Source organism: Anguilla anguilla, chromosome 19 (genome assembly GCF_013347855.1).
Source record: "Anguilla anguilla isolate fAngAng1 chromosome 19, fAngAng1.pri, whole genome shotgun sequence".
In the NCBI taxonomy this organism is placed as follows: Eukaryota; Metazoa; Chordata; class Actinopteri; order Anguilliformes; family Anguillidae; genus Anguilla; species Anguilla anguilla.
Window position 1 is genome coordinate 14,143,736 of NC_049219.1, and position 24,837 is coordinate 14,168,572.

A 24,837-nucleotide genomic window follows, 5' to 3' on the forward strand; every position below is an offset into this window, starting at 1 on the left:
TAAGAAGTAACTAGAAGTAAGAAGTAAGAAAGTAGAAGTAGTAGAAGTAAGAAGTAGCTAACTAGAAGTAAGAAAGTAAGTAGAAGTAGTAGAAGTAAGAAAGTAGAAGTAGTAGAAGTAAGAAGTAAGTAGAAGTAAGAAGTAAGTAGAAGTAAGAAGTAACTAGAAGTAAGAAGTAGTAGAAGTAAGAAGTAACTAGAAGTAAGAAGTAGTAGAAGTAAGAAGTAACTAGAAGTAAGAAGTAAGTAGTAGAAGAAGTAGAAGTAAGAAGTAAGTAGTAGAAGAAGTAACTAGAAGTAAGAAAGTAAGTAGAAGTAGTAGAAGTAAGAAAGTAGAAGTAGTAGAAGTAAGAAGTAGAAGTAAGAAAGTAGAAGTAGTAGAAGTAAGAAAGTAAGTAGTAGAAGTAAGAAGTAACTAGAAGTAAGAAGTAAGTAGTAGAAGAAGTAGAAGTAAGAAGTAAGTAGTAGAAGAAGTAACTAGAAGTAAGAAAGTAAGTAGAAGTAGTAGAAGTAAGAAAGTACAAGTAGTAGAAGTAAGAAGTAGAAGTAAGAAAGTAGAAGTAGTAGAAGTAAGAAAGTAAGTAGTAGAAGTAAGAAGTAACTAGAAGTAAGAAGTAGTAGAAGAAGTAGAAGTAAGAAGTAAGAAAGTAGAAGTAGTAGAAGTAAGAAGTAGAAGTAAGAAAGTAAGTAGAAGTAGTAGAAATAAGAAGTAACTAGAAGTAAGAAAGTAGAAGTAGTAGAAGTAAGAAGTAACTAGAAGTAAGAAAGTAAGTAGAAGTAGTAGAAGTAAGAAAGTAGAAGTAGTAGAAGTAAGAAGTAAGTAGAAGTAAGAAGTAAGTAGAAGTAAGTAAGTAGAAGTAAGTAGTAGAAGTAAGAAGTAACTAGAAGTAAGAAGTAGTAGAAGTAAGAAGTAGTAGAAGAAGTAGAAGTAAGAAGTAAGAAAGTAGAAGTAGTAGAAGTAAGAAGTAGAAGTAAGAAAGTAAGTAGAAGTAGTAGAAATAAGAAGTAACTAGAAGTAAGAAAGTAGAAGTAGTAGAAGTAAGAAGTAACTAGAAGTAAGAAAGTAAGTAGAAGTAGTAGAAGTAAGAAAGTAGAAGTAGTAGAAGTAAGAAGTAAGTAGAAGTAAGAAGTAAGTAGAAGTAAGTAAGTAGAAGTAAGTAGTAGAAGTAAGAAGTAACTAGAAGTAAGAAGTAGTAGAAGTAAGAAGTAGTAGAAGAAGTAGAAGTAAGAAGTAAGAAAGTAGAAGTAGTAGAAGTAAGAAGTAGAAGTAAGAAAGTAAGTAGAAGTAGAAGTAGTAGAAATAAGAAGTAACTAGAAGTAAGAAGTAAGAAAGTAGAAGTAGTAGAAGTAAGAAGTAACTAGAAGTAAGAAAGTAAGTAGAAGTAGTAGAAGTAAGAAAGTACAAGTAGTAGAAGTAAGAAGTAGAAGTAAGAAAGTAGAAGTAGTAGAAGTAAGAAGTAGTAGAAGTAAGAAAGTAAGAAAGTAGTAGAAGTAAAAGTCAAATAATAGTCATTAAACTATATTCTTCTTTCATTCTTCCCAAACCGCAAAATTTCTTCCGTCTCCTACGCATAACCCATCCTTGCACTCTCTGATTTTTCCGGGGGGGGGCCCACACCACCATGCCCCCCCCTTCACTCACACGTCTCACTCACGCCTCTCCCCCACCCTGGGGAACCTCCAACGTTGCTCAGGTGCGGCACTCGGGGAATCGAACCATCAACCTCTACCTCCTGAGGATCGGTCCAACCACCTGCGCCACAGACTCCTTCGCACTCATCTCCCTTTTTTTTGCGCATTTATCTAAATCACAACGGACCAAAGCTGCACAAACTGAAAGTTGGGCCGCTGCTGGATTCAAAGCGGCGACCTCCAGACTTCTGAAGCTGCAGCCCAACCTCTTGCGCCACAGAGCCTCTTGCATTTGTCATTCTTTTTTTTGCGCATTTATACTTCACAACGGACCAAAGCTGCACAAACTGAAAGTTGGGCTGCTGCTGGATTCAAAGCAGCGACCTCCATACTTCTGAAGCGGCAGCCCAACCTCTTGCGCCACAGAGCCTCTTGCATTTGTCTTTCTTTTTTTTGCGCATTTAAGTAAGTAGGTAGGTAAAAGAAAGTAAGTAGAAGAAAGTAGAAGTAGAAGTACGTAGAAGAAAGTAAGTAGAAGTAGAAGTACGTAGAAGAAAGTAAGAAGTAGAAGAAAGAAGTAGAAGTACGTAGAAGAAAGTAGAAGTAGAAGTAGGTAGGTAAAAGAAAGTAGAAGTAAGAAGTAAGTAGGTAAAAGTAAGCAAGTAGAAGCAATTAGGTAGAAGTAGAAGTAAGAAAGTAGAAGTAGAAGCAAGTAGGTAAAAGAAAGTAAGTAGAAGAAAGTAGAAGTACGTACGTAGAAGAAAGTAGAAGTAGACGCAAGTAGGTAAAAGTAAGTAGAAGTAGAAGAAAGTAGAAGTAGAAGCAAGTAGGTAAAAGAAAGTAAGTAGAAGTAGAAGAAAGTAGAAGAAAGTAGAAGTAGACGCAAGTAGGTAAAAGAAAGTAAGTAGAAGTAGAAGTACGTAGAAGAAAGTAGAAGTAGAAGCAAGTAGGTAAAAGAAAGTAAGTAGAAGTAGAAGAAAGTAGAAGTAGAAGAAAGTAGAAAGGTATAATTAGAAGTAAGTAGAAGTAGGTATAATTAGAAGTAAGTAGAAGTAAGTAAGTAGAAGTAGAAGTAAGTAGAAGAAAGTAGAAGTAAGGGTTAATGGGAATAAGTATAATTAGAAGTCTATGAGAAGACTGAGACCTCATTTGTGAAGAAAAAAAAAAATTCACATTACAAACCAAGACTCTAAATGTCTATGTGTAGAATAAGAAAAAGCAGGCTAACCACATCATCTCAAGAACTGAAATACTTGGCGCGATGAAAACTGAAGCAGGCTGTGTCACTTGTAATGCGTCTCACCTTCCCCTCCTGTGAAAAACTCCAGTTCCGCACAGCAAAATATTTAAAAATCTGGCGCGAGCGTAACGGCCGCCGTGGCCTGGTGGTGTCGATGAAAACTGAAGCAGGCTGTGCCACTTCTAATTATACCTACCTACTTCTAACTATACCTACTTATTTACTTCCTTACTTCTAATTATACCTACTTACTTCCTTACTTCTATACTTCTAATTATACCTACTTCTAATTATACTTACTTCTAACTATACCTACTTCTAATTATACTTCTAACTATACCTACTTCTAATTATACCTACTTACTTCCTTACTTCTAATTATACTTCTAACTATACCCACTTCTAATTATACCTACCTACTTCCTTACTTCTAACTATACCTACTTATTTACTTCCTTACTTCTAACTATACCTACTTCTAATTATACTTACAACTATACCTACTTCTAATTATACCTACTTCTATACCATACCAGCAGCTGAGCAGAGGAATGGTCTTAGGCTCTGAATAGCAAGAGCGTGCAAACTAATGAAAGGGGCCTGACTTCCAATGTGTCCTCAGACAAACGGGATTGTGCAAGTACTGACTTGCTTACTTGGGCCTGTCACTGCCTACAGAGCACAGGCCATCCACAAGACTTCTCCAGCTCATTCCACCCCATCTGATGAGTTTGTTTGGCTCCGTTCAATAACACAAGAGCCACCATCGCTGTGTGTGGAGAGTTTAGCTCCTCAGGCCCTTAAGTGGGTTCCATCTCACCAGATGATCATAATGATGATGTAGCGCAGATGATACATTATAATGCATTAGCATTATAGCAAGTAAAACAAGTTTTTTTTTTCATTCTTACCAACCACTAAATTGCTCCTCCTCCTCAGTCACATAACCCCCTCCCTTCACTCACACACCAAAGTGAAGTGGTGCACACTGTGCAAACCGAAAGTAGGGCCGCTGAAGGATTCTTTTTTTGCGCATTTATACATCACACTTAGCTTTATGTAAACCTGAAGCATGGAAAAGAAATTAATCTAAAATAATGTGGTTTAAAAAGCAGTGTTTCGTTTTAATGACAGGCACAGGACCCCAGAACCGTTGCCCTCTGCAGGGACAGCGCCACGAGACCCGTTTACACGGGACAATAAAAGACCAAATTATAAACAGCACCCTTCATACGCACAGATGCAAAGCAGACCCATCACAGAAAACGGCCCGTTTGCAGCACCCGTTCGATGAAGCTTGTGCGCTGTCCTCTGCATACGCGCGCACAGACAGGTGAGACGCGCTGGATCGACGCGTTGGTGTATCATTACCTGTCCTGAGCAAATCACACAAGCTAAAACACCTTTTTTCATAGTCTTCTCTTGGATTTAGACTTTAAGACATCACTGTCAGTCAGTACTTGCCACACCAAAAAAAAACAAAAAACAAAAGAACGGTTTTATTGCATACTGTGTAATGAACAAAAACCAGCAGTTCTTTTAAGGCACATAATCACCATTATTTTCCCGTAACAAGGGAACTTGGTTTCACATAACCAAGACAACATGAGGAAAACAATGAGTAGCAGTTGAAGATGAAGGACTGTCCCCTACTTTCAGGTGTCCATTTCCATGAGTACCAACTGAGGGGAGAGCTGTTGGCTAGATGCTGTTGGCTAAAGCGAGGTTTTGAAACGGCAGACCTAACAATTCTAGTTATGACAGCTTTCTGGGAACAAAGCATTCAAAGATAAATAAACTTTTTTTTTGAGGGGAGGGGGATTAAGTGAAGGTGCTGGCAGATGTGTGTGTGTGTGGTTTGTTTGTGTAAGTGTGTGTGTCAAAATGTGTATGATCTGTGTATTTGTGACTAGCTTGTGTGTGTAAATGTCTATAATGCATGATGTCCATGGGTGAGTGTGTGTGAGCGGGTGTGGTTGTGTGTGTGTGTGTGTGTGTGTGTGTGTGTACAGCACCAGTCACTGGCTCTCCCTTTACCTCATTCTCTCTCTCTTCCAGTACTAGAGAGAAGAATACAGATGAACTACAGTATCTGGAAGCGAACGTTGAGTCCTGTTAATGTCATTATCCACCCACTTTCCCTGAAGAAGTTCGGTCCACATTTTGGGGAAAAGGGGGGAAATCCATCCTTTAGTGTGTTTTTTGTACTGGGTTCACATTCGCTGCCGCAGCGGCATAAGGCACTGCACCAAAGACAAGGTCCAAGCACATTTCCCTGCAAGAATCTCTGATGCTCCTTGTCGGTAAGAGGACAGAGCACCGTGTGTGCGCGCGCGCGTGCGTGTGCCTGTGTGTGTGTGTGTGTGTGTGTGTGTGCTGGTTTATGGGGACCCGCAGGATGGTCTCAGTACATGTCTCTGTAGATCTCCTGCAGGAGCGGGTGCAGGGACGTGTCCTCGGTCTTCTTGATCTCCTGCACCAGCTGGGCATGCTCCGTCACCAGCTGCCTCAGGTCCACCAGCTTCAGCAGCAGCCGGGGGAGCAGGGAGGTGTCGTCCGGGTGGTTGGCCAGCAGGTGGAGCTGCAGGACCTGCACGATGGTCTCCTGCATGCGCTCGATGTACTGCACGTTTGTCAGGCCCGGCCGGTCTGGTGGGGGGGGGGGGGCACAGAGGAGGATGAGGATGAGAGGTGGCTAGAGACCGTAGCTATATAGCCTGAGAGAGCAGCACAGTCAAAATAATCTGGGGTAAGGATGGGAAAGGCCCGGGTGTCTGAAGCAGCACTTATATCATGGACAATCCAGACCAGGGGTAGACCAAGAAACTGAAGAGTTCTGACTTTATAGAATAAATAAAAATGACAATTTTCAAAAAGATTAATGTCTGGGTGACGAGGAATTTATTCTAAAAATGTCTGATAAGTCTAAAAGTGCACATCGGGCCTATTCTGTGGAGAAAAAAAGGCTAAATTTTATTCCAGTTATTATTTAATTTCATATCTTGCATTCTGCCTGTAAACATTTAACCACCCACTTTCCCTGTAGGGTCTAATCTCACAGGCCTGGCAGTCTGAGCGTCAACTAGCCGCCTGTACCTCCGCAGCAGATGATGGCGGCGACGAAGAGGGCCAGGTCGCTGTCGTCCAGCTCCAGGGCGTTGAACTTCATGGCGAACTGGAACTTGGGCTCCATCATGTCGCTGAAGGGCCGCCGCAGGCTCTTGAGGAACTCGCGGGTGATGAAGCCGTTGCCGTAGGCGACCAGCAGCCCGTCCTTGTTCATGCAGGAGGCCAGCATGGCGAACATGGCCTCGTGGACGCCGTACTTGAGCAGGGTCACCTGGTCGTTGAGGTCCAGCTCGGAGAAGCCCGGCACCGACTTGGCGAACTCGGTGAGCTCGGTGACCGTCTCCACGGAGGAGCACTGGCAGCAGTGGAAGAGCCGGACCTCGGCCTCCTTGCTCTGCAGGCTGCCGCCCATGCTGCCCACCAGCTTGGCCACCAGGGTCCGCTCGGCGAGCCGCAGCGTGTCCATGTCGTGGATGACGAAGGGCTGCCGGGGGGGGGGGGGGGGGGCAGAGGAGACTGACTCAGCGCCAGGACACAATGTGCTGCCCTCGGCGTGCTCTGCCAGGAGGTTTGGCAAGACAGGCGGGGGGGGTGGGGGCGGAGGGGCGGCAGAGAAGGGGGGGTTGTGTGGGGTTTGAAAAAGCAATGAGTCGGTTTGAGTTTAAGATCTGAGGATGTTTTGAGGGGGGGCGTGTATGTGGTGTGCGTGCGTGTAGTTTCAGTGTGTGGAGTGCGTGCGTGTAGTTTCAGTGTGTGGAGTGTGTGCGTGTGCGTGTAGTTTCAGTGTGTGGAGTGTGTGCGTGTAGTTTTAGTGTGTGGAGTGTGCGCGTGCGCGTGTAGTTTCAGTGTGTGGTGTGCGTGCGTGTAGTTTCAGTGTGTGGAGTGTGTGCGTGCGCGTGTAGTTTCAGTGTGTGGAGTGTGTGCGCGTGCGTGTAGTTTCAGTGTGTGGAGTGTGTGCGCGTGCGTGTAGTTTCAGTGTGTGGAGTGTGCGCGCGTGCGTGTAGTTTCAGTGTGTGGAGTGTGCGCGTGTGCGTGTAGTTTCAGTGTGTGGAGTGTGCGCGTGTGCGTGTAGTTTGTGTGTGGAGTGTGCGCGTGTGCGTGTAGTTTCAGTGTGTGGAGTGTGCGTGTGCGTGTAGTTTCAGTGTGTGGAGTGTGTGCGCGTGCGTGTAGTTTCAGTGTGTGGAGTGTGCGTGTGCGTGTAGTTTCAGTGTGTGGAGTGTGTGCGCGTGCGTGTAGTTTCAGTGTGTGGAGTGTGCGTGTGCGTGTAGTTTCAGTGTGTGGAGTGTGTGCGCGTGCGTGTAGTTTCAGTGTGTGGAGTGTGCGTGTGCGTGTAGTTTCAGTGTGTGGAGTGTGTGCGCGTGCGTGTAGTTTCAGTGTGTGGAGTGTGCGCGCGTGCGTGTAGTTTCAGTGTGTGGAGTGTGCGCGTGTAGTTTCAGTGTGTGGAGTGTGCGCGTGTGCGTGTAGTTTGTGTGTGGAGTGTGCGCGTGTGCGTGTAGTTTCAGTGTGTGGAGTGTGCGCGTAGTTTCAGTGTGTGGAGTGTGCGCGTGTGCAGAATGTGTATCTCACTTGGCTGTGCCTGGCACAAGGTTTTTACACTCATGACAAGGACGTAAAAATACCCACAAAATCTTTCCAAATCACAAGATACTATCTAATGCATATCTATGTCCAAGATATTTTCCTCTGTACTAATCATACTACAATGTTGTGAAGAGAAACTTTGACAAAAACATTGTTTAAATAAAAACAAAAACAAAACACTCCCTCCTCTCATTTGTCCAAGGTTGATCAGTTATTTATCAGCAGAGTGAAGCAAGCACTTTTCTGATGTTCAGAGCAGCCCTATCTAATCTTATCAGCCGTTTGGCTTTAGACATGGCAGGCACTGTCTTGCAAAACACAGGTGTTATATGGTCTGCACACTTTCATTTTGCAGATTATCTGGAGGCAAAAAATATTATTATTATTATAAAAGAGCCCACTGATGGGCATTTCGGATACAGAACAGGAAATGTGGAGTGCTGCATTGCCGCAAGTTGATATACGACTCCCTCCCCCCTCCCCCCTACTCCCCGCCACCCACCTCTTAAACTTGTCAAGATAGTGTGTGGTAATTTTAAAAGCCTGTTAGGCCTAAACAGCTCAATCAGCTGTTTCGGGAGGGCTCGTCACAGATGAGTGGGACACCCCACAAATGTGACCCTGCCTGGTCAAGGATGACAACTAAGGAGTGGGGACAGAAATAGCACGTGTTGCCAGAAAGACAGCAGGTTTAACCTCCCAGCATTCACACTTACTGGGTCACTATAACTCCGTTCATGAACAACACTTCCCTTCCCTCTCCACTGACCCGAGCTCCAGTAATAGGAGGGCGTGGAATTGGCAACTTATTTCAATGGGATGTCACTCATGATTGGCTGATTTCTTACTGGAATTCACTGAATTATGCAATGGTATAAAATGTAATGACATCATTACAAAGAAGTGGTCAACAGTGTAAATGCACACAGTAATATTAAAATAAAATTTGAAAATTGTTATTTATTTTATGGTGATTAGTCTTATCCTATATGGTAACTGAGGGTGATTAGTTATCCTGTGTAGTGACTGAGGGTGATTAGTATTACTCAGTATGTCATGTCTTCAAACGCATTTACAGGAGGTTATTTCTTAAAATCATACCGGTGTGCTGGTCTTGCCAGTCAGAATGACCCGTGCTTTGGACTTGTTCATGTTGAAGTTCTTCAGGTAGGCCTCGTAGATCTGCTTGGCCAGGGTCTTCTGGTCAGCCACCTGGGGGTTCTTCTCCTCCCACTCCCCTGTATGGATCTCTGCCTTCAGCTTCATCTTCTCTGACTGGGGCATCCGTCCAAAGCGGATAGCTGCACAGAGGACAGTGATTCAGGGCCGCAGTGACACAAACTGACAGTGCCACACGGCCAGGCAGATGTGCTTAAGTCACAGGCTCCCTGATGTTCTGTGGGAGCTGGAGTGTGTACGTTACTGTAGGAAACAGGCATATCACCAGGGAAACAAGGGAAGATCCCTCCAATTGTGAAATCGTGAAAATATTATTTGCCAAATTGAAATAACTACCACCTCCTCGGGGAACCTCTCGTCTAGACGGTGTGTGGACAGCTGGAAATGTGTTTCAAAATTTTGGCTCATTCTTACCATCAAATGATGGCTCTCTTGTCAAGTCAAAGCTGTCCAGAAGTCTTGCTATATAGATACCCATTGCTGAAACAGATTTCAGTCGCAGTCTACAATACAATTAAGCCTTTATGAATAAATCACTCGCTCAGGCTCAAGAGTATTGTAAAAGAAATTGAAACATTGTAAAACATTTAAAAAAAGTGTCTGTAACAAATTATGAAAATGATCCAGTTGCACATCAGTACGTGATGGTATGTGAATACCATCTCTCAGAGGGCTCCAATTTTATTAGACGTCCCCACCCCGACACACACAGCACCTGTTGTCCTTACATCACACACTTAATTTCCTCTTGTAATACACCACATCATTAAACAGTGTCAGGCGTACACAGGTTCAGGTATAACAGCTTCAAAAATACTGCAGACAGATAACTTCAGACAGTACAAAGTTAGGCCTTCTGATTCTCCAATTAACAATGAGGGGTTCAAATGAAGATCTGCACCTTCATTTTAATGCCTGTGTCCGTTTCATTTGGAGGGGATAGAAACCTCTCAAGCCTTTGGGTGGCTAATGTTAAAACCCTCTGAGCTGTGCAGAGCCAACAATCAACAAAAACCAAAAAGCTTTTTTTGAAAACGTTTAGTCAGTCCACGCTGGCTCCAACTCGCAGCGCTGAATCTCAGCCTGAGGTCAGTGTGACAGAATGGAACCGAAGCTCGCTGGCAACATGCCACCGAACGAGAAGCGCATGCGAACATTTCAGCGATGTGTTTGAGGACGCGACCAACCAACCCCCCCACCCCACCAAAGTTGAACTGACAGGGCTAACGACGTGGGCTCTGTGGAGTTTCGAGACTGAGGACAGCTTGTGCAGAATGTCCCGTTTCCATATCAACCATTCCTCATGCTCTGATGGCTTCAGACAGAGATGACACCCGCCGATCTGGCCACACCCCCTTCCTACTGTACACACCCAGACGCCGCAATGTGCCGGCACTTCACAACTCCTTACAGCAATGGGGCACTTTTCCACCAATAACACCCCCCCCCCTCCAAACCAACACCTCCACCGTTCTCTTCCCACTTCCTATTTTTGGCCAGCCCTACAAACGCGAATGTCTGTGACTGAGTGAGTGATGAAGTTACACCATTGGTCAGCTGAGTTACGAAGTCACACCATTGGTCAGCTGAGTTACGAAGTCACACCATTGGTCGGCCGGATCACGTGTGTTAGGTCCAGCCATATACTAGGTTTTAACCTGGTCTTGTTCCACTTCACCATGAGGGTGGGGGGTAGGGTTGGGGTGGAAGAACTGACCCAGACCAACGGTCACCAAGCGATGCAGTAAGTTTACACAAATGCAGATAGACAAACAGAACAGCGCTGGACAGCGAATCGCATGCGTACTTGCCCCTTATCAAAAGGATAACGTGTACAACGGCACGGGAGGGAGAAACCACTGCCACTGCCAAAAAAATAAAAAAGGCAGAAGACATTGAAATCAACTTTAATGATAAAGCCTTTTCAACCTTAAAAAAATAAATGAAAACCAGTGAACAAATAAAATCTCTTCTGTAAAATGCCTGTAAAAATGTGCGTACCCTGCATGGCCGTAGGTGCGGGAGCAGAGGGTGAGGAGACTGGTGTAAGAGGAGGGGTTTGTATTGGACCCTCCCCCTCTCTTGTGTGTTTGTGCTCAGTGCTGCAGCTCATTCCTCTGGGATGAGCTAACCCCCGCTGGCGCTGCCTCAGGGCACCGCTCTTCCTAAGGGCACGCGCCACCCCAGACACTGCCACCGGGTTCACAGGGTTCACTCCCTGACCTCAGCGCCCGCACTCCTTTGTCACCGTGGTGACAGTTGCCCGGTCGCCACGGCTGCGACCTCTCTCGGTGGAACACAGTGAGCAAAAGAACCCGGGATAGCTAAAGCCGGTCACATGACCCTCGCGTGGACCCAGGGTCCAGCGTTAACCTGTTGGTGTCTGTCCACGTGGACAGGGTGAGCGGGTTTGCCAGGCGTTTCTCAAACAGTTATTCAAACAATCATCAGATACAGAAGCAATAACAAAACAGGCCTTTCACTTAAAGCCAACTGACCGGGAGGGAGAGGAAAAAAAAAAAACATTTTATTGACTCCTAGGAACCTGCAACTTTATTTATTGAAAATGTTGAATGTCAGAGGTGATGTGAACTTATTGATAATAATGTAATTGTATCTATATCTTAAGTCCTAAATCCTAACTGAACTCTCAGTTTAACCTGAAATAACATCATTCTTCCACAAAACACAAAAAAGCAGTTTATGATCCACCATCCCTTACTATTTATAGCTGCCTAGTTACTGAGGAATATTTGGCAACATTGCGTCAAGGCCAGACCCGTGGACCTGTGCCTTGTCTCCTGGTAACCGCTGGGTCACACAGACACAGTGGAGCTGGCTGGAGAGCGCGCAGGCGGCCCAGGGCTCACCGTTGTGGGACATCCCCACGGAGAGGCACTTCTGGAAGCGGCAGTACTGGCACTTGTTGCGGTTCTTCTTCTGGATCTTGCAGCTGAGCTTGCACCGGCCGTACTTCAGCTTGAGCCGGATGGTCCTCCTGAAGAAGCCCTGTGAGGGGGAGTTTTAGCAGTGAGGTCGGTCAGGGGTGTAGCACACAATTCTGGGCCCAGTGCAAATGCAGTCTCTGCACCCTTAAAGTTGTAGACCAAAGCAAATGTTTTAGTCCAGATCTTTTGAGCCCAGTCCAGCCCATCCCCCCCCACCCCGGGGCACTGGGTAGTCAGTTCCACGCCCCCCCCCCCCCCCCCGGCACACTACGACACCCCAAGACAGACCACTGAAGCCACTTCAACAAAAAAATGGGGGTTTCACATTACATTACAGTCATTTAGCCTGTCCAGCCCGTCCATTCAGAAGATGCTGATAATGCATACGCAACACGTGTACTGAGTGGCTGGACAGCGGGGGCAGTGAGCTTCATGTATGTAATGTATGGAATGTCCCTGAGGTCATCAGATTACCATACACATACGGGGGGGGGCCCCCGCTGGCTCAGATTCAGAACACTGTGACATCATCATAAACACAACACACGTATAGCACTGATGTGTCACCGACAGCTACAGTATTGCCCCACCGCAAACTCACCATTCAGCCGCAACACAGTCTCGTCACTAGGACCCGCACATTAGAATGATCACAAAGGATATGCCGGTAGATGGAGAGACTGCTTTCAGTTACCAGCAGTGAAGAACATTCTAATCACACATGAGATATTACACCTTAACGGGTTAAGATCATAATCGTTTGTCCCAGTGTGTTTCCTCACGGTTACAAAATACTTATTAGCACAAGCAAAGCCTCCGGGATCCACCGGAACATTCCGCTCAACAGGCCCAGGGCTGATTTATTGACGCTGCTCTCTCAGTGCAGAAGGGTTGCATCTTTGCAAAGTGGGACACAGTTCAAATATTAGCGGCTCTCCGCATTCAGTAACGTCAGTCTGAGGACAGGGCTCTGAGCTGAAGTTGGGGCATTGCTGTGCTTTGGAGTGAGAGTGAGGTTGAGACATTACTCTGTATCTGCAGAGTAAGACTGAAGGAAGGACATTACTCTGTGCATAAAGACAGCAGACTAGCTGACAACCCCCTACTGGGGGAGTGTGCACCACAAAGCTCATCACTAAGAGGGAGAAACAGCAAAAACTCACCGCCTCCCCAGACCTGCAGGGGGCGTTGTAAGTTCTTGCATGCTGACCTAGTGCTGCACTATTCTCGCAGACACAAAGATGGACTTGACCGAGGTTCAGGTTTCTGCTTGGCTGATGCTGTGTTAGTAGATGCAGCAGGAAAATACATGGTCAAATGTGTGATATCCACAGACCAGGTGCCAGGGTTATGTCAAACTGCTATAGTGACAGGTGTGCGTGTGTGTCTGTCTGTCTGTCTGTCTGTGTCTGTGTGTGTGTGTGTGTGTGTGTGTACACGTGTGAACGCACACGTAGTCAGCGACGCAGCACACCTGTTCCCGGAATCCTACACCTCCAGTAATTTGTACATGTTGTCCCCGCACGTGTCCAGGAAAATGAGCTCAAAGTAGGGCCAGAGAGCGCACAGCGCACACACCTGCTGTGGGCTTACAGACCGCACCTTTCAGCTCCCGCTCCTCCACGGCTGTGATCACCTCTCACAGCCTTACAGTGGAAACAAAAGCACGGGTAGGCTGGTGCCACCTTCAGAACGGTGCACGTGCCTCAGCTTATTATAACAGAACCTCTCTCAGGTGCAGAGTACGAGTCGAAGATGTCAGAAACACGCCGCACTCTCCTGCAATCCTGAGCGATGCAAAACTCGGATGCCACAGCAATGTCATTCAAGCTTTAAGAAGAAAAAAACAAAAACAAACTTTAAACCTCAGGGTGATCGTAGTCGCGGTTACAAAGTAGTCAGGGGAACTGGTTTCTCTCTAGTTGCACTGAGTTCTTCCTGTAGTTCTGGTGCAGTTTTATGATGCTTTTAAATGGTTAGGCTACCTGTGGTTTAAAAAAAAATTTAACGTAGATAAGATTTCACTCAATGTAATTACAAAGGTCAAAGGATATACCTCAACATCAGGTTTTAGTTGGACATAAGTCCATTTGACGAGACAGACAGGGAGAGAGAGAGCACAAGATGACTTTAAAATTCCTGTTGCCAAGGGCATTATGCCGAATATAATTGTGGCCGGTCCATTTCCCCTGGAGGACAAAGCAATCGGATCTCAAGGGTGTTCCCAATGCACTTCAATGTTGTTGATGTTCATGGGGGCAAGTCACCGAGTTCATCACTAGTTCACTGCAAGTCAGGCATCGTCCTCCCCGTCCGTGGACAAAACATGGAGTTGGGATTAGCCCTGTCATTGGCTAGTCGAGATTCTGGCTCAAGCCCACATAGCTAACCTGTACAGGGTGATCTATTCCTATGCTCCCACTTTCTCCCTCCCTCCCTCCCTCTGTCCGTCCGTCCGTATCTCCAAACGGACTCAGGTACAGTCAGTCCTGACCCCGGAACACCAGGCAGCACCGTGATGAGAGCGTGCAGCAGATGCAGGAGTAAAATATTAAGCATGGCCAGTGTGTGTTAATCCTCAGACAAGAGCCACACCAAACGCTGAGATGCTTTTCCAGGACAAGCCAATACACCCCCCCCCCCCCCCCAAAGTCCCCCCTCACCACCACAGAAGAAAACAATAAAACAAAAAACATGAAAGACACATCACCGATCACAGCTAATAAATCGGAAAACTCTAGCCAGACTTCCATGTTGTAAGAGCTTTTACCCATTGCGGAAATCAGTTAAAGCCACGATCGCGCAACCACCACAGAGGGTCTGGCTGTAGTCATATCCGGGGCATGGGACGGATTAGAAAGAGGACAGTGAGAGTAAGGGGGGGGGGGGGGGAACAGCCAGTGAAACAACTGCAGCACTCCCCTTCCTGGCACCATATGCCATGGCCTCTCGTTGTTGCCTAATCCAAAATCTGTCTTTCATAACCGGAATCCGATCAGATTTATCCACTGTAAAACAATCATAACACTGTACTGAGCAATAATGCCTGCTCTTAACTGTACATACAGCCTCCAGCATATTCCAAACGCACATGACAGGCTGTAGGCTGCGTCGAACAGACTACTACATTTTACCAATTCCTCAGTCCAGTCAATATTACACTTAGATCCTATATGAAATCTGCTTTCTTCATTATACAGTGGTATTACTGCTGTATCTGATGCAATTTGAATATCATGGAAAACACACGAGTGACTACAAGAAATGTTCCATTACACATAGTGTGCAATGATATCCACCTGGTTAACAGCACAGCCATGGTTATAACTTGCTTGGCACCATATGCAGTTTATCATTAGACTGGAGTCTGACAAAGGTTTAGGGACATCCTCCGTTCTCCACACCCCAAACAGTCCGGCCAAATCTGGTTGAAATTTTTGATAAGCATTGTTGAATAATACAGTATGTCTTACAAAATCAAAAGGGCCAAAGACCCATTAAGGTCTTTGAAGAGCTGTTGGAAAGTACATGTTCACTGAGGACAATAAAGTCAAAGCATTTATAAATAGAAGCCATTCAGGTTACCTAGAGACAGAGCAGTGCTACAGCACCACAGGTTAAAACTTGCAACCCACTGGCAAGGTCTCCAATCAGTGTTCCTAACAGGCAGCTAAATACCACCACCAAAAGCAAGAAGCGCTTAACGCCAGCCAATAATTCCTAGGAAAAGTACCAATGAATTCTTGTTCCTCAGAGCACAAGAACAATGTGTAATATGAGAAACTGTTGCTGATCATTCCTGAGTACAATGCCTCTTTTCAACCCAACACCAAAGGAGGGATCGTGGCTGCCATTCATCCAAGAAAACAAGTAAAACAGTAAGAGAATCTGTCAAAGATAGCAGAAGAAAAACTGAGGAATGCATGTCATTTTTTCCCCTCACTGTGGTTAAGTCAGACCAGAATCAATGTGGTAAATATTTAGTTATTAAAACAACCCCCCTCGCCCCCGCATTATTCATAGTTACATCTTTGTTTTGGAAAATCCCTCACGCATGTAACACTGGTTGTGCATAAAACCCCTGCAGGATTATGTGGGAGGCTAAAATAGCCCCAGCATCAGATGTGTCAGGTGACCGGCCATATAACTTACATCATTACACAGAAGCTGCCAGGCGACACAGAGGTGCCCTGAGTGGCAGAACTTTATACAACCACACTCTGATCCCACTCAGGCTCTACCCACAATGCATTGCAGCTAGAGTAATCGACATTCTGTCCTGGCCTCAGCTACTCAGTAACTTACACCGCTGACTTTTTCTTTTTTTTTTTTTGTTATGCACATAAACCAGTGGCTCCCAATCCCATTCCTGGAGATCTACCATCCAGGTTTTCACTCCAAACCTAATAAAGCACATCTCATTCAACAGAGAGGTCTCACTGAGCTGCTAATTAGTGGAGTCAGCAGTGCCAGATTACAGTTGAAATGAAAACCTACAGGATGGCAGATCTCCAGGAGCAGGGTTGGGAAGCACTACTATAGCCGGTCCAAACAGCGGGGTATTTATTTAAGTGCCCTGCTGAAGGGTAGCAGGGCAGTGCCGTGCTCACCTTGCAGCCCTCGCAGGCGTGCACCCCGTAGTGGTACCCCGATGCCCGGTCCGCGCACACCCGGCACTCCAGGTTCAGGGAGGTGGAGGTGACCTCCTCCTGGCCAGCAACAGCGCCGAATATCCCCGAGGACGGGCTGGAGGCTGGGGTGGGGGCATCTTTACAACAAGCACACACACACACACACACACCGTGCATTAATACATGAACACAGATACAGCACTGCATAGTCAACAAAACAATTGTGGATATATTGTATGAATTGCGGCACTGTAATCCATCACACGTTTCTCAGGGTGTGAGCTTCTACCACTAAGTCACTGCCTTCTGTTGGTATAGGTCCTCACTGGGACTAGGCTTAGCCATGAAGCTGAGACTTACGTTAAACCAGCAGTGAATTGAGCAATTCCTTAATGCATCACAGATAGGAATTGCATAACTTCACATTAACATTCTCACAGCTGCCTTCAGATACATCACGTTAACAATTGTTTTCCTGCTGTTGCAAATATTTGTCCAGGAATGCAAAGGCTGTGCATCCACAAAGACAGACGGGCCTCCAGGTGTAAAGACATGGGTCAGGTATGTCCACTGAAGTAGCAATACCGGTAAGCTTTGCTACAGCCTTGTGGCTGAAGGGTAAAGCTTAAAGGTTAAGTGGGGCCTGTCTGTCATTGGCTGGCAAAGCCAAGCACTTTGATAGAAGTGAAAGACACTCCAAGAGACGGGGTCAAGAAACCCGCCATTTCACAACAAGCAGAAACCTCCTTCGACAAGCCCACAAGGCATACATGTCAGTTTATCCCGAGGCCAACCAAACATAGGGCATCAGCTCTCATATAGACTGCCTGTAATAGTGTGTGTGTGTGTGTGTGTGTGTGAGAGAGAGTTTCCAGGAGGAAGTACCAAATAAGTTGGAGCTGTCGGACCCTGAGCCGAAGCTGGAGGACTGATACCCGGGCAGGTCGAAGGAGCCGATGCCGTCGTCCTCCATGGACTGAGAGATGTCCTGCAGGTCGTCCATGCCCCCGATGAGGTCCCCGCAGAGCGGACTGCCCAGGACAGAGTCCTCCAGGGGGGACGGGGGCCCGAACTGACTCTGCATGTCTACCATGGTGCTGCACAGGGACCTCCTGGATCTGAATCAGTTACGCGACTGCAGAGAGAGCATGAGAGAGAGAGAGCGAGAAAGTAAGCATGTGAATGAGTGAGAGAGAGAATGAGAGAGCAAGCAAACATACATGAGAATGAAAGAGAGCGAGCATGAGAAAAGGAAAGAATGGAAAGGAAAGAATGGGGGGAGAGAGAGTTTGTCCCATTACTCATATCCACTCTGAATGAATATTTTACGAAACCACAATGTACTATTACAAGTATTGTGTGCAATGATATCACAAACACTGATCAAAGGTGGCTTAAATGGTCTGGCATTAACCGTATTTAATATAGAACAGGATGCAGGCTCAGGTGGTTTGTGGACAGAGTCAACTTCCTGAACACTTTATTAATATGGTTTAACAACAGCTGCTCCCAAAGCAGAGTCCCACCCTCTCCTCTCCTCCCATCAGTCTGTGACCCTCAGCCTCGGGCCCTGAGCACAACTGCACAGCACCTGAAGACACCAGCCACAGATCCGCAACATGGAGGATGGCGATCGCTTCGTAATGCCTGAGGTCCTACGCCGATGCCCTGCATCATGGCCGCGACTGCTGGTTTTTGCTCGTTTAGTAAACAAACAAACACACATACGCACGCACGAGGTTTCCGTGCGCGAGCGGCAACATCGGCGCTACTACTTTCAGGGGACACAAGCTGTTCTGGGTCACCAGGGGAGTGCGTAGCCTGGGCCCGTATCTGATGACAAAACAAGCGCCCCTCTCCCTGAGACCCGAGACCTCCAGAGCTCCGCCCCTCAAACAAGGGGGGGGGTGGGGTGGGGGCGGGAATGTGGGACGGCACGATTATTGGGTGGGTGGGAAGGCTGGCTGGAGTTGTCACACACACGCACACACACATACACACCACATGCTAGGCTTGTCTTACCGTTATTAGCCTGCTGGCTAAAGTACTGTAAGCTGAGTAGTTAGCTATAGCAAAGCACTGTCAGCTAAGTGGTTAGCTATAGCAAGTGAGCTGTAGAAAGGCCTGTATGGTATTGCTGGCTAAAGCAAGGACAGCTAACAGCAGTATTTATAGCTAATAAACAAGTTGTTTCAATGCTGATACACGTAATTAAGGAATAAAGAGGCCTTGAAATACCAGTTTCCTCAATGTCCTGCAGCCTAGTGTGCCTGCGGTACTTAACGAGTCCTGCCCCACCAGAAGATTTGCTCAATACACGATGAAAACAGTGAAAACCTCACCTCAAATCACCAACCGCCTTTTACCCCAGATATTTTTAATTATTAATCCAGATGAGGCGGATTATAAGTGTGTCCAGCTGAGGCTGACCTGCTGGGACAGCGCAGCCCGGAGCAGGACATACAGCTGGGCCCGGGTTCCAGAGCGAGGTGGGAGGACACCATTAGATCATCAGAACACAACACTGACCGGCACACGCACAAATGCACATTAATATGCACAAAAACATGGAAGTATTTACCTAACAAGTAAGTAGATCTGGGTGAAATAAATGCACAGCTTACCTGCACAGCGAAGTACCTGCATTTGAAAATTTTCCGCCTATTCACGGTTTGAAGACACTTGAAACTTCAGTATTGAAAATGTCCATTACCGAAGGGTAGCAACTGCGGGGTATGAGGGCATAATTCGATCAGACCCAAGAACACCACGTACGAGCGACAAAATGAGCAAAAATTCCCAATCGGCTGACGTAGGACACGCGTATGTGTGTGACGTACGGTGGAAAAGCGTGCTGCGGTGCATTCACCACACGCCACGGCACCGCTGTGCCCTTAAGCCCTTCAGAAGGGACAGCACTGTCCAGCTTCTGCCATCATCATCATCATCATCGCCGGGGGGGGGGGGGGGGGGGGGGGGGGGGAAGAAAAACAGTTCGCCCTCCCTCCTCGGGACTCCAGCAGAGCCAAACAGTGGTGGGCGGGGCTGGACGGGACAGGACAGGAGGTTTTTGGGACAAAGGGCAGAGGCTTCGGAGAGAGGGCAAACGGGTTCAGTCGACAGCCCTGCAGGGCGCTGCACCCTGAGGCCGCTGAGCTCCCGTGTGCGTGCGTGCGTGCGTGCGTGCGTCATGGTGTGTGTGTGTTGTGGTGTGTGAGTGTGTGTGTGTGCATTGGTGTGTGTGTGGCCATGTTATGCCCCCTGCGCATGGGGACATGCGGCGCAAAAGGGCGCTCAATGTCACCAGGGCCCCGTGCCCAATCCGGCTCGTCCCACCAAAGCGCTTCTCCCAGAAGGGCCCGCACGCGCCACCTAGCACAGGCGCTAAATTCGGCTTTTTCCACAGGTCTCGTGCTGGTCAAAAGCAGCCTCTTTATGCCCGCCTCCGTGTGAAGTCATGCGTCATCACCGCTGACCGGTCGGCCCAGCCAGCGGCCATCGGAGCGCGTGCGAGGCGGATTTGGCATTCCGGCAGCGTGTTCCGCGTAACTCAACACCAAACGCCCCCCTGGGTAGTTCAGCAGGGAGTCCGCACACCCCTGGGGGTCCTTGAAGGTACTGTAGAGGGCACCTGGGTCAGACTTGATACACAATGACTATACACAGATTTGAGAAAATATCTGGCTATACAAAAGCCTTTTTAAATGTAACCCTTTTTATCTTGTGATGGGGGGGTCCCTTGGATTCCTTCCTGCCGGGATGGAAGGTCCCTGGGTCAGAAAAGGTTGAAACCCCTTCAAACAGGCCAATTAAAACAAAGTCCAACAGGGGTTCTCGAGCTGGAATCTCGGAGGGCCGCGGCGTTGGGCAGACTCTCTGCTCCCAGACGGTGGGCTGAGAGAATCACGTGCTCCCCGCATGTGGGTGAGGGAGGCGCCCCCCCCCCGCTCTGTTTGCCGTCAGGCGCTTCTTTCATGATGGCGTGTTTACCGTACCTGCTGCTCAAACAGCAGAGTGGGGTCTTATCGCCGTCTGCCCACACACCCAGGCCACCTACACACCTTTTTTACTGCCGTGTTTACAGGCCAAAGAGCATGCTGGGGATTAGCTGCAGCGCGGCGGAGAGAGAGGGGAGGGCGCGCCTCGGAGTTCATCTGTAACACGGCACTGCGTCTCAGCCCAAAGCTTAATGCACACTTGCTGCGTTTCCACCAGCATTCAATTCTGAATAATTATTTTTTTTAAATCAGTAATAGCATCACAGTTATAGAGTATAAAAGTTATTGATGCTGCAGCTGATTGGGAGACTCTGCACCCCCACCCCCCCACCATGGCCCTTGGGGGCGCCTACTTCATTGCGAAGAACAAACTGGCAAACGTACATTTCATGGGACTTGTTCGCTTTTTGGAGCAGGCGCAATTCCCGTTTGTGTAACGGAAACATTGCAAACAGCTTGAAAACTACATTTTTATTGTTTTTTCTGTTCTAGGGAAGAGGTGCGTATTGCAGACGCAAGTAATTATTTAAGATCCGAGCTGCCATTGGTAGCACCACACTTTTGAATATGAAAGGACGATGGCAGTTGGGCAGCTGATGCAATTCAATAATGGAAGTTCATCAAAGTACAACAGCTGGGCAGTGAAGGGACACACCTGGATGGCAGCAGGGCTTTTACCGCTGGACTCTTGGGAGCCACCGGCTCAAAGTCCACTGTTTTCTTGCGAGTGTCCTTGATCCATTGCTCAAACTTGGCGGGGATCACCAGCCCCATTTCCAAATCAAGTTTGGAAGCTAAAACTCGTTACACAACGCTCCGCTCCATTTGGGCCAAACTGTACATTTCAGAAGGTGAAACAGCAGCAATCACATCCAGCGTTTTTGCATCACTTAACGCCGATCAGAACAGAGTTTAAACAGCTGTGTTCAGGCGATCCCTTTGAGCCAGTTCTGCTCCTTCATGAGATTTCAAGCCCGTGGGTTTTCAATCCCGGCTTAATGCTTTGAAGCTACTTTCACTTCCTGTAAAAAGCTTTCAAGCTTTCCACATCTTTTTTAGTTCCTTAAATTATTTTTTAAATACACATTCAGAATAGTTGGTTCATTTTAAAGTAACTCAGTTTTGCCTACAAGTGAAGTTAGTTTCAGGTCAAGCGTGTACCTCGGCAACAGCTTTGTCGATCAAAGCGAGGCCCAAGATCACAATAATCGGGGAGGGTCTAACACAGACCGACATATTTACAAAAGGAAACGATGGAGAACTGAACACCGTGATGCACTGGAATACTGTCATACAGATGCTCACCCGGGTGCATATGAATATTAGCATGAGGCTAATGCTGCCACAAAAGTGACCTTGCGGAGCTGTGCTCGCCCCAGATAATTCAAGTTAAATCCCATTGTATGAATTCAATCACGAGCGGGTTATTTGCTCACAAGGGAACTTTAGATCCAAGTATTACACACCTCGTCTCGCGCCAAGGGGGCAGCATCAGAGGGCCACAGGTTTGCAACTGAACATCCAGTGTAAAGACACCTTAACTACCTACTCTAGGAGCTTACAGCTCATCAGGATATTAGTGTCATCATATGAAAGCATTTAAAGGCATCATATGAAAGCATTTAAAGGCATCATGGGCTTTTTGCAATGAGTTGCACTGCATATGAGCATCTGCTAAATGCTATGGCTACATAATGCCAAACCCCAGACAAGCATGTAGCACATTGTCTTACTGTTCTATTAGGATCCACAGTAACAGACGCCTTGGCCGCTGCTAGTCTTCCTGGGGCTCTAACACAAAACCATTCATCACAACAATAAAAACACAAGACAAAAGACTAAAAAGCATACACAGCGTAGCCATATATTGAATTAGAAAAAAATAGCCTATACTTTACGGTACTCAACATAATGTCTTGAGCAAATCCACAACAAGGACACGCTGTACTGCAGCAGTGCATCCTACTATTAAACAGCTGTGAGGGTCCGGTTACAGTGTTCCGGTGTGACATTGGGCTCGGAACTCCCCCAAATCGCCTGCCAAGCCAGCCTACGTGTCTGTGGGGTGGGTGGTTGGGGGGGGTGGGGACGTACGGGTCAGGCTGGAGGACAGTACTGCCCTGTAGCCCAGGGCATTGTGGGAGGGGAACGAAAGTGGGACTGAGAAGGAGCTTGGTGCGGTCATGCGATTCACCTCCTCCTGTACTTGTTTTTCCCCTTTTCTCTTCACTTCCTGGTCCTCATATTCCTGCTCCACAACACATTTCTGCTTTAAGAGTCAGCGAGCCAGAAAAAAAATCCCCCACAAAAAAAAGAAAAAGTGAAGTAAATAAAGGGAGAAATGAGTAATGGTTTCTAAATATGGGGAGTTGGTACAGTACACACACCCACACCCCCTCTCCATGTGGGCGGTGCTGTCACCATCTTTTGTTTTATTTTGATTGGTTTACTGACACAGAAAAGAGCTCTTCTGCGGACTATGTTTTGTAAACTCAGAGATGAGTGTGTGTGTGTGTGTGTGTGTGTGTGTGTGTGTACTGACCTCTATCACAGCCTCTCTGTGATCAGTCTGACAGACAAATGCACCGGCACTGACTGTACTGCACAACCGGACAATGCACACTGAAGAGGGAGCGACAGCTTGCAAGACAATTCTCTGCGTCAGGGCTGAAGAGCCCTGTTTCCACATCGCCTCCTCACCTCTTATGGTTGCTCTACAGGAGACCAAACCCCTCCCCAGTTCATTCTGAATATTTACCCATTAATGTGTGAGATCACAAATAACGTGATCAGAATGTTCTTACCTGAACGTTCCAACGCTGACGTAACAATCACTGCTGGTAATACAAAGTGTTCCAAATAACCTACTCTTCAACACGGTAAAAGCGTTTTTTAAAAATCGGTTAGAACTGGAAGAGAACATTTCCTAAGGCCAGGTACGGGAGAGGCACCAAATCCGTTCCTTATTTACCGTTTACAGACCACTTTCTATCTTGCCAGCAGTCCTGAGACATCTCTACGGCACATTTCCCTAAAGCACCCTTTATCTTCACTGATCTACTTCACAGCGTGTAAACACTGCTGCTACAAAGAAGAGGTGATGAACTATCAGCAAATCTATCACAGAGAGTTGAGAATCACTGCCATCTCACAAACACAAACCCATCAAAGGCCTAGTCGGCCAACCATGGCAACGGGTAGAAGGGTTGCCTTTCCTATGCGCCCGGGAGAGTTTCCAGATTCCTGGTTTTGGACCGGAATGTCCAGTTCAAATTATGAACAACTGATTGAAATTCGACCGGTAGTTTGTAATAAATTCCATCTTCCTTCTGCATCTTTACACTTTCTCCTTTCAAAACCCGAAAGAAGCCAGCCCCTTCTCTCATGTCAGACAAAATAAGACAAAAAGTAAGGAGTTAGGAGAACAGCAGCCTTCAGATTTTAGGTGAACTCACAGCCACACAGCAGAAAGAGAGATGCTAAAGGTCAGCGAGAAAAAAAGAAAAACAAAAACAGAAACGTCCTCCCCTGGATCCCAAACAGTGTTATCTGACCCAAAATCAGTCAATATTCCTGCATTTCTGAGGGACGAAGTTCAAAAGGACACACGTTCCCCTCTACGTGTGAAGGGGGGGCAAAGTAACAACCTTTAATTCACAAGCCAAAAAGTCCAAAGACTGAAAGAGCTGGAGGACGAACGGGAGACATGGCATCACAAAGGACAGAGGTGCTGCGCTCAGGAGAGTGTTCCGTTTCAGAATGCCGCTGATTCTAAATGTCTAAGGACTGCCAGGGATGTAAACACCTCTGCCTCATCTGCTCCAACTGTCACCAACTGCCACATTTAAAACACCTCTGGGAGAAGGCGTACTGATCTAGGATTTCTCCCCGCTCCGTAGTCTAACCTTATCCACTATGAACGAAACAACTAAACTGACCCCAGATCAGGGCTGCTGCATTTAACTGCTTTGTGGACATGGGCCCAGGAGAGCAGGATAAATAGGGGAAGCATAACTGCAACTAGGGGTGCTGCCAGGGATTTTGGGCCCAATGAAACACTCACATTGGGCTCCACCAGCCCCGGCCCATTCCTGCACAATTACAAAACCATTTCTGAGGGCCCCTGAATAGTCTTAAAGTCCCCCCCTGTGTACACGGCACCCCCGACTGCAGCACCTGTGACACGACCAGCTCAGCAGTCCTTTCCACCCCACACTGACACAGGCTAAATGCTGACAATTTCTTTTCTTTTTTTCCCCCTTTCCTTCAGTCTAGTAGTTTTTTGAGGTTTTCTAAAACATGGTATTTAAGGCCAGAGACAAAGACACATAAGTTTTGCTTTTTTGCTTAAACAACACAGAGTGAGAGCTGAGGGAAGAGAACTAAAGTGGGACACCAGGAGAAAACCAAACGCGAACACTACAAGAGGACTTTCCAAAACAATAAAGGTCATGTCTTTGATTGCTTCAAAAAAAGACAGCACTTACACACAGAACTCCTGTCTGCACATACAGAACTATTGCATGCACACACACACAACTCTTGTGAACATACAGGATT

The 24,837-nt window shown here is 46.8% G+C and overlaps 1 protein-coding gene across 4 annotated transcripts in view; it reads right to left on the minus strand.

The window, feature by feature from the left end:
- Nucleotides 1-4,331: 4,331 nt before the first annotated feature.
- LOC118218754 (peroxisome proliferator-activated receptor alpha-like) overlaps nt 4,332-24,837 on the minus strand; it is a 30,018-nt gene continuing 9,512 nt past the window's right edge. For 2 of the 4 annotated variants that reach the window (XM_035401407.1, XM_035401406.1), the window contains exons 2-7: nt 17,165-17,414; nt 16,259-16,416; nt 11,571-11,709; nt 8,623-8,822; nt 5,968-6,424; nt 4,332-5,520 (exon numbers count right to left, since the gene is read on the minus strand). In XM_035401407.1, coding sequence (XP_035257298.1) covers nt 5,276-5,520; nt 5,968-6,424; nt 8,623-8,822; nt 11,571-11,709; nt 16,259-16,416; nt 17,165-17,372 — 1,407 coding nt within the window. In that variant the 5' untranslated portion in view covers nt 17,373-17,414 and the 3' untranslated portion in view covers nt 4,332-5,275. Of the gene's footprint in view, nt 5,521-5,967; nt 6,425-8,622; nt 8,823-11,570; nt 11,710-16,258; nt 16,417-17,164; nt 17,415-18,621; nt 18,728-18,903; nt 19,195-24,837 lie in introns of those variants that run through there. The other 2 variants (XM_035401408.1, XM_035401409.1) reach the window with 2 other exon arrangements.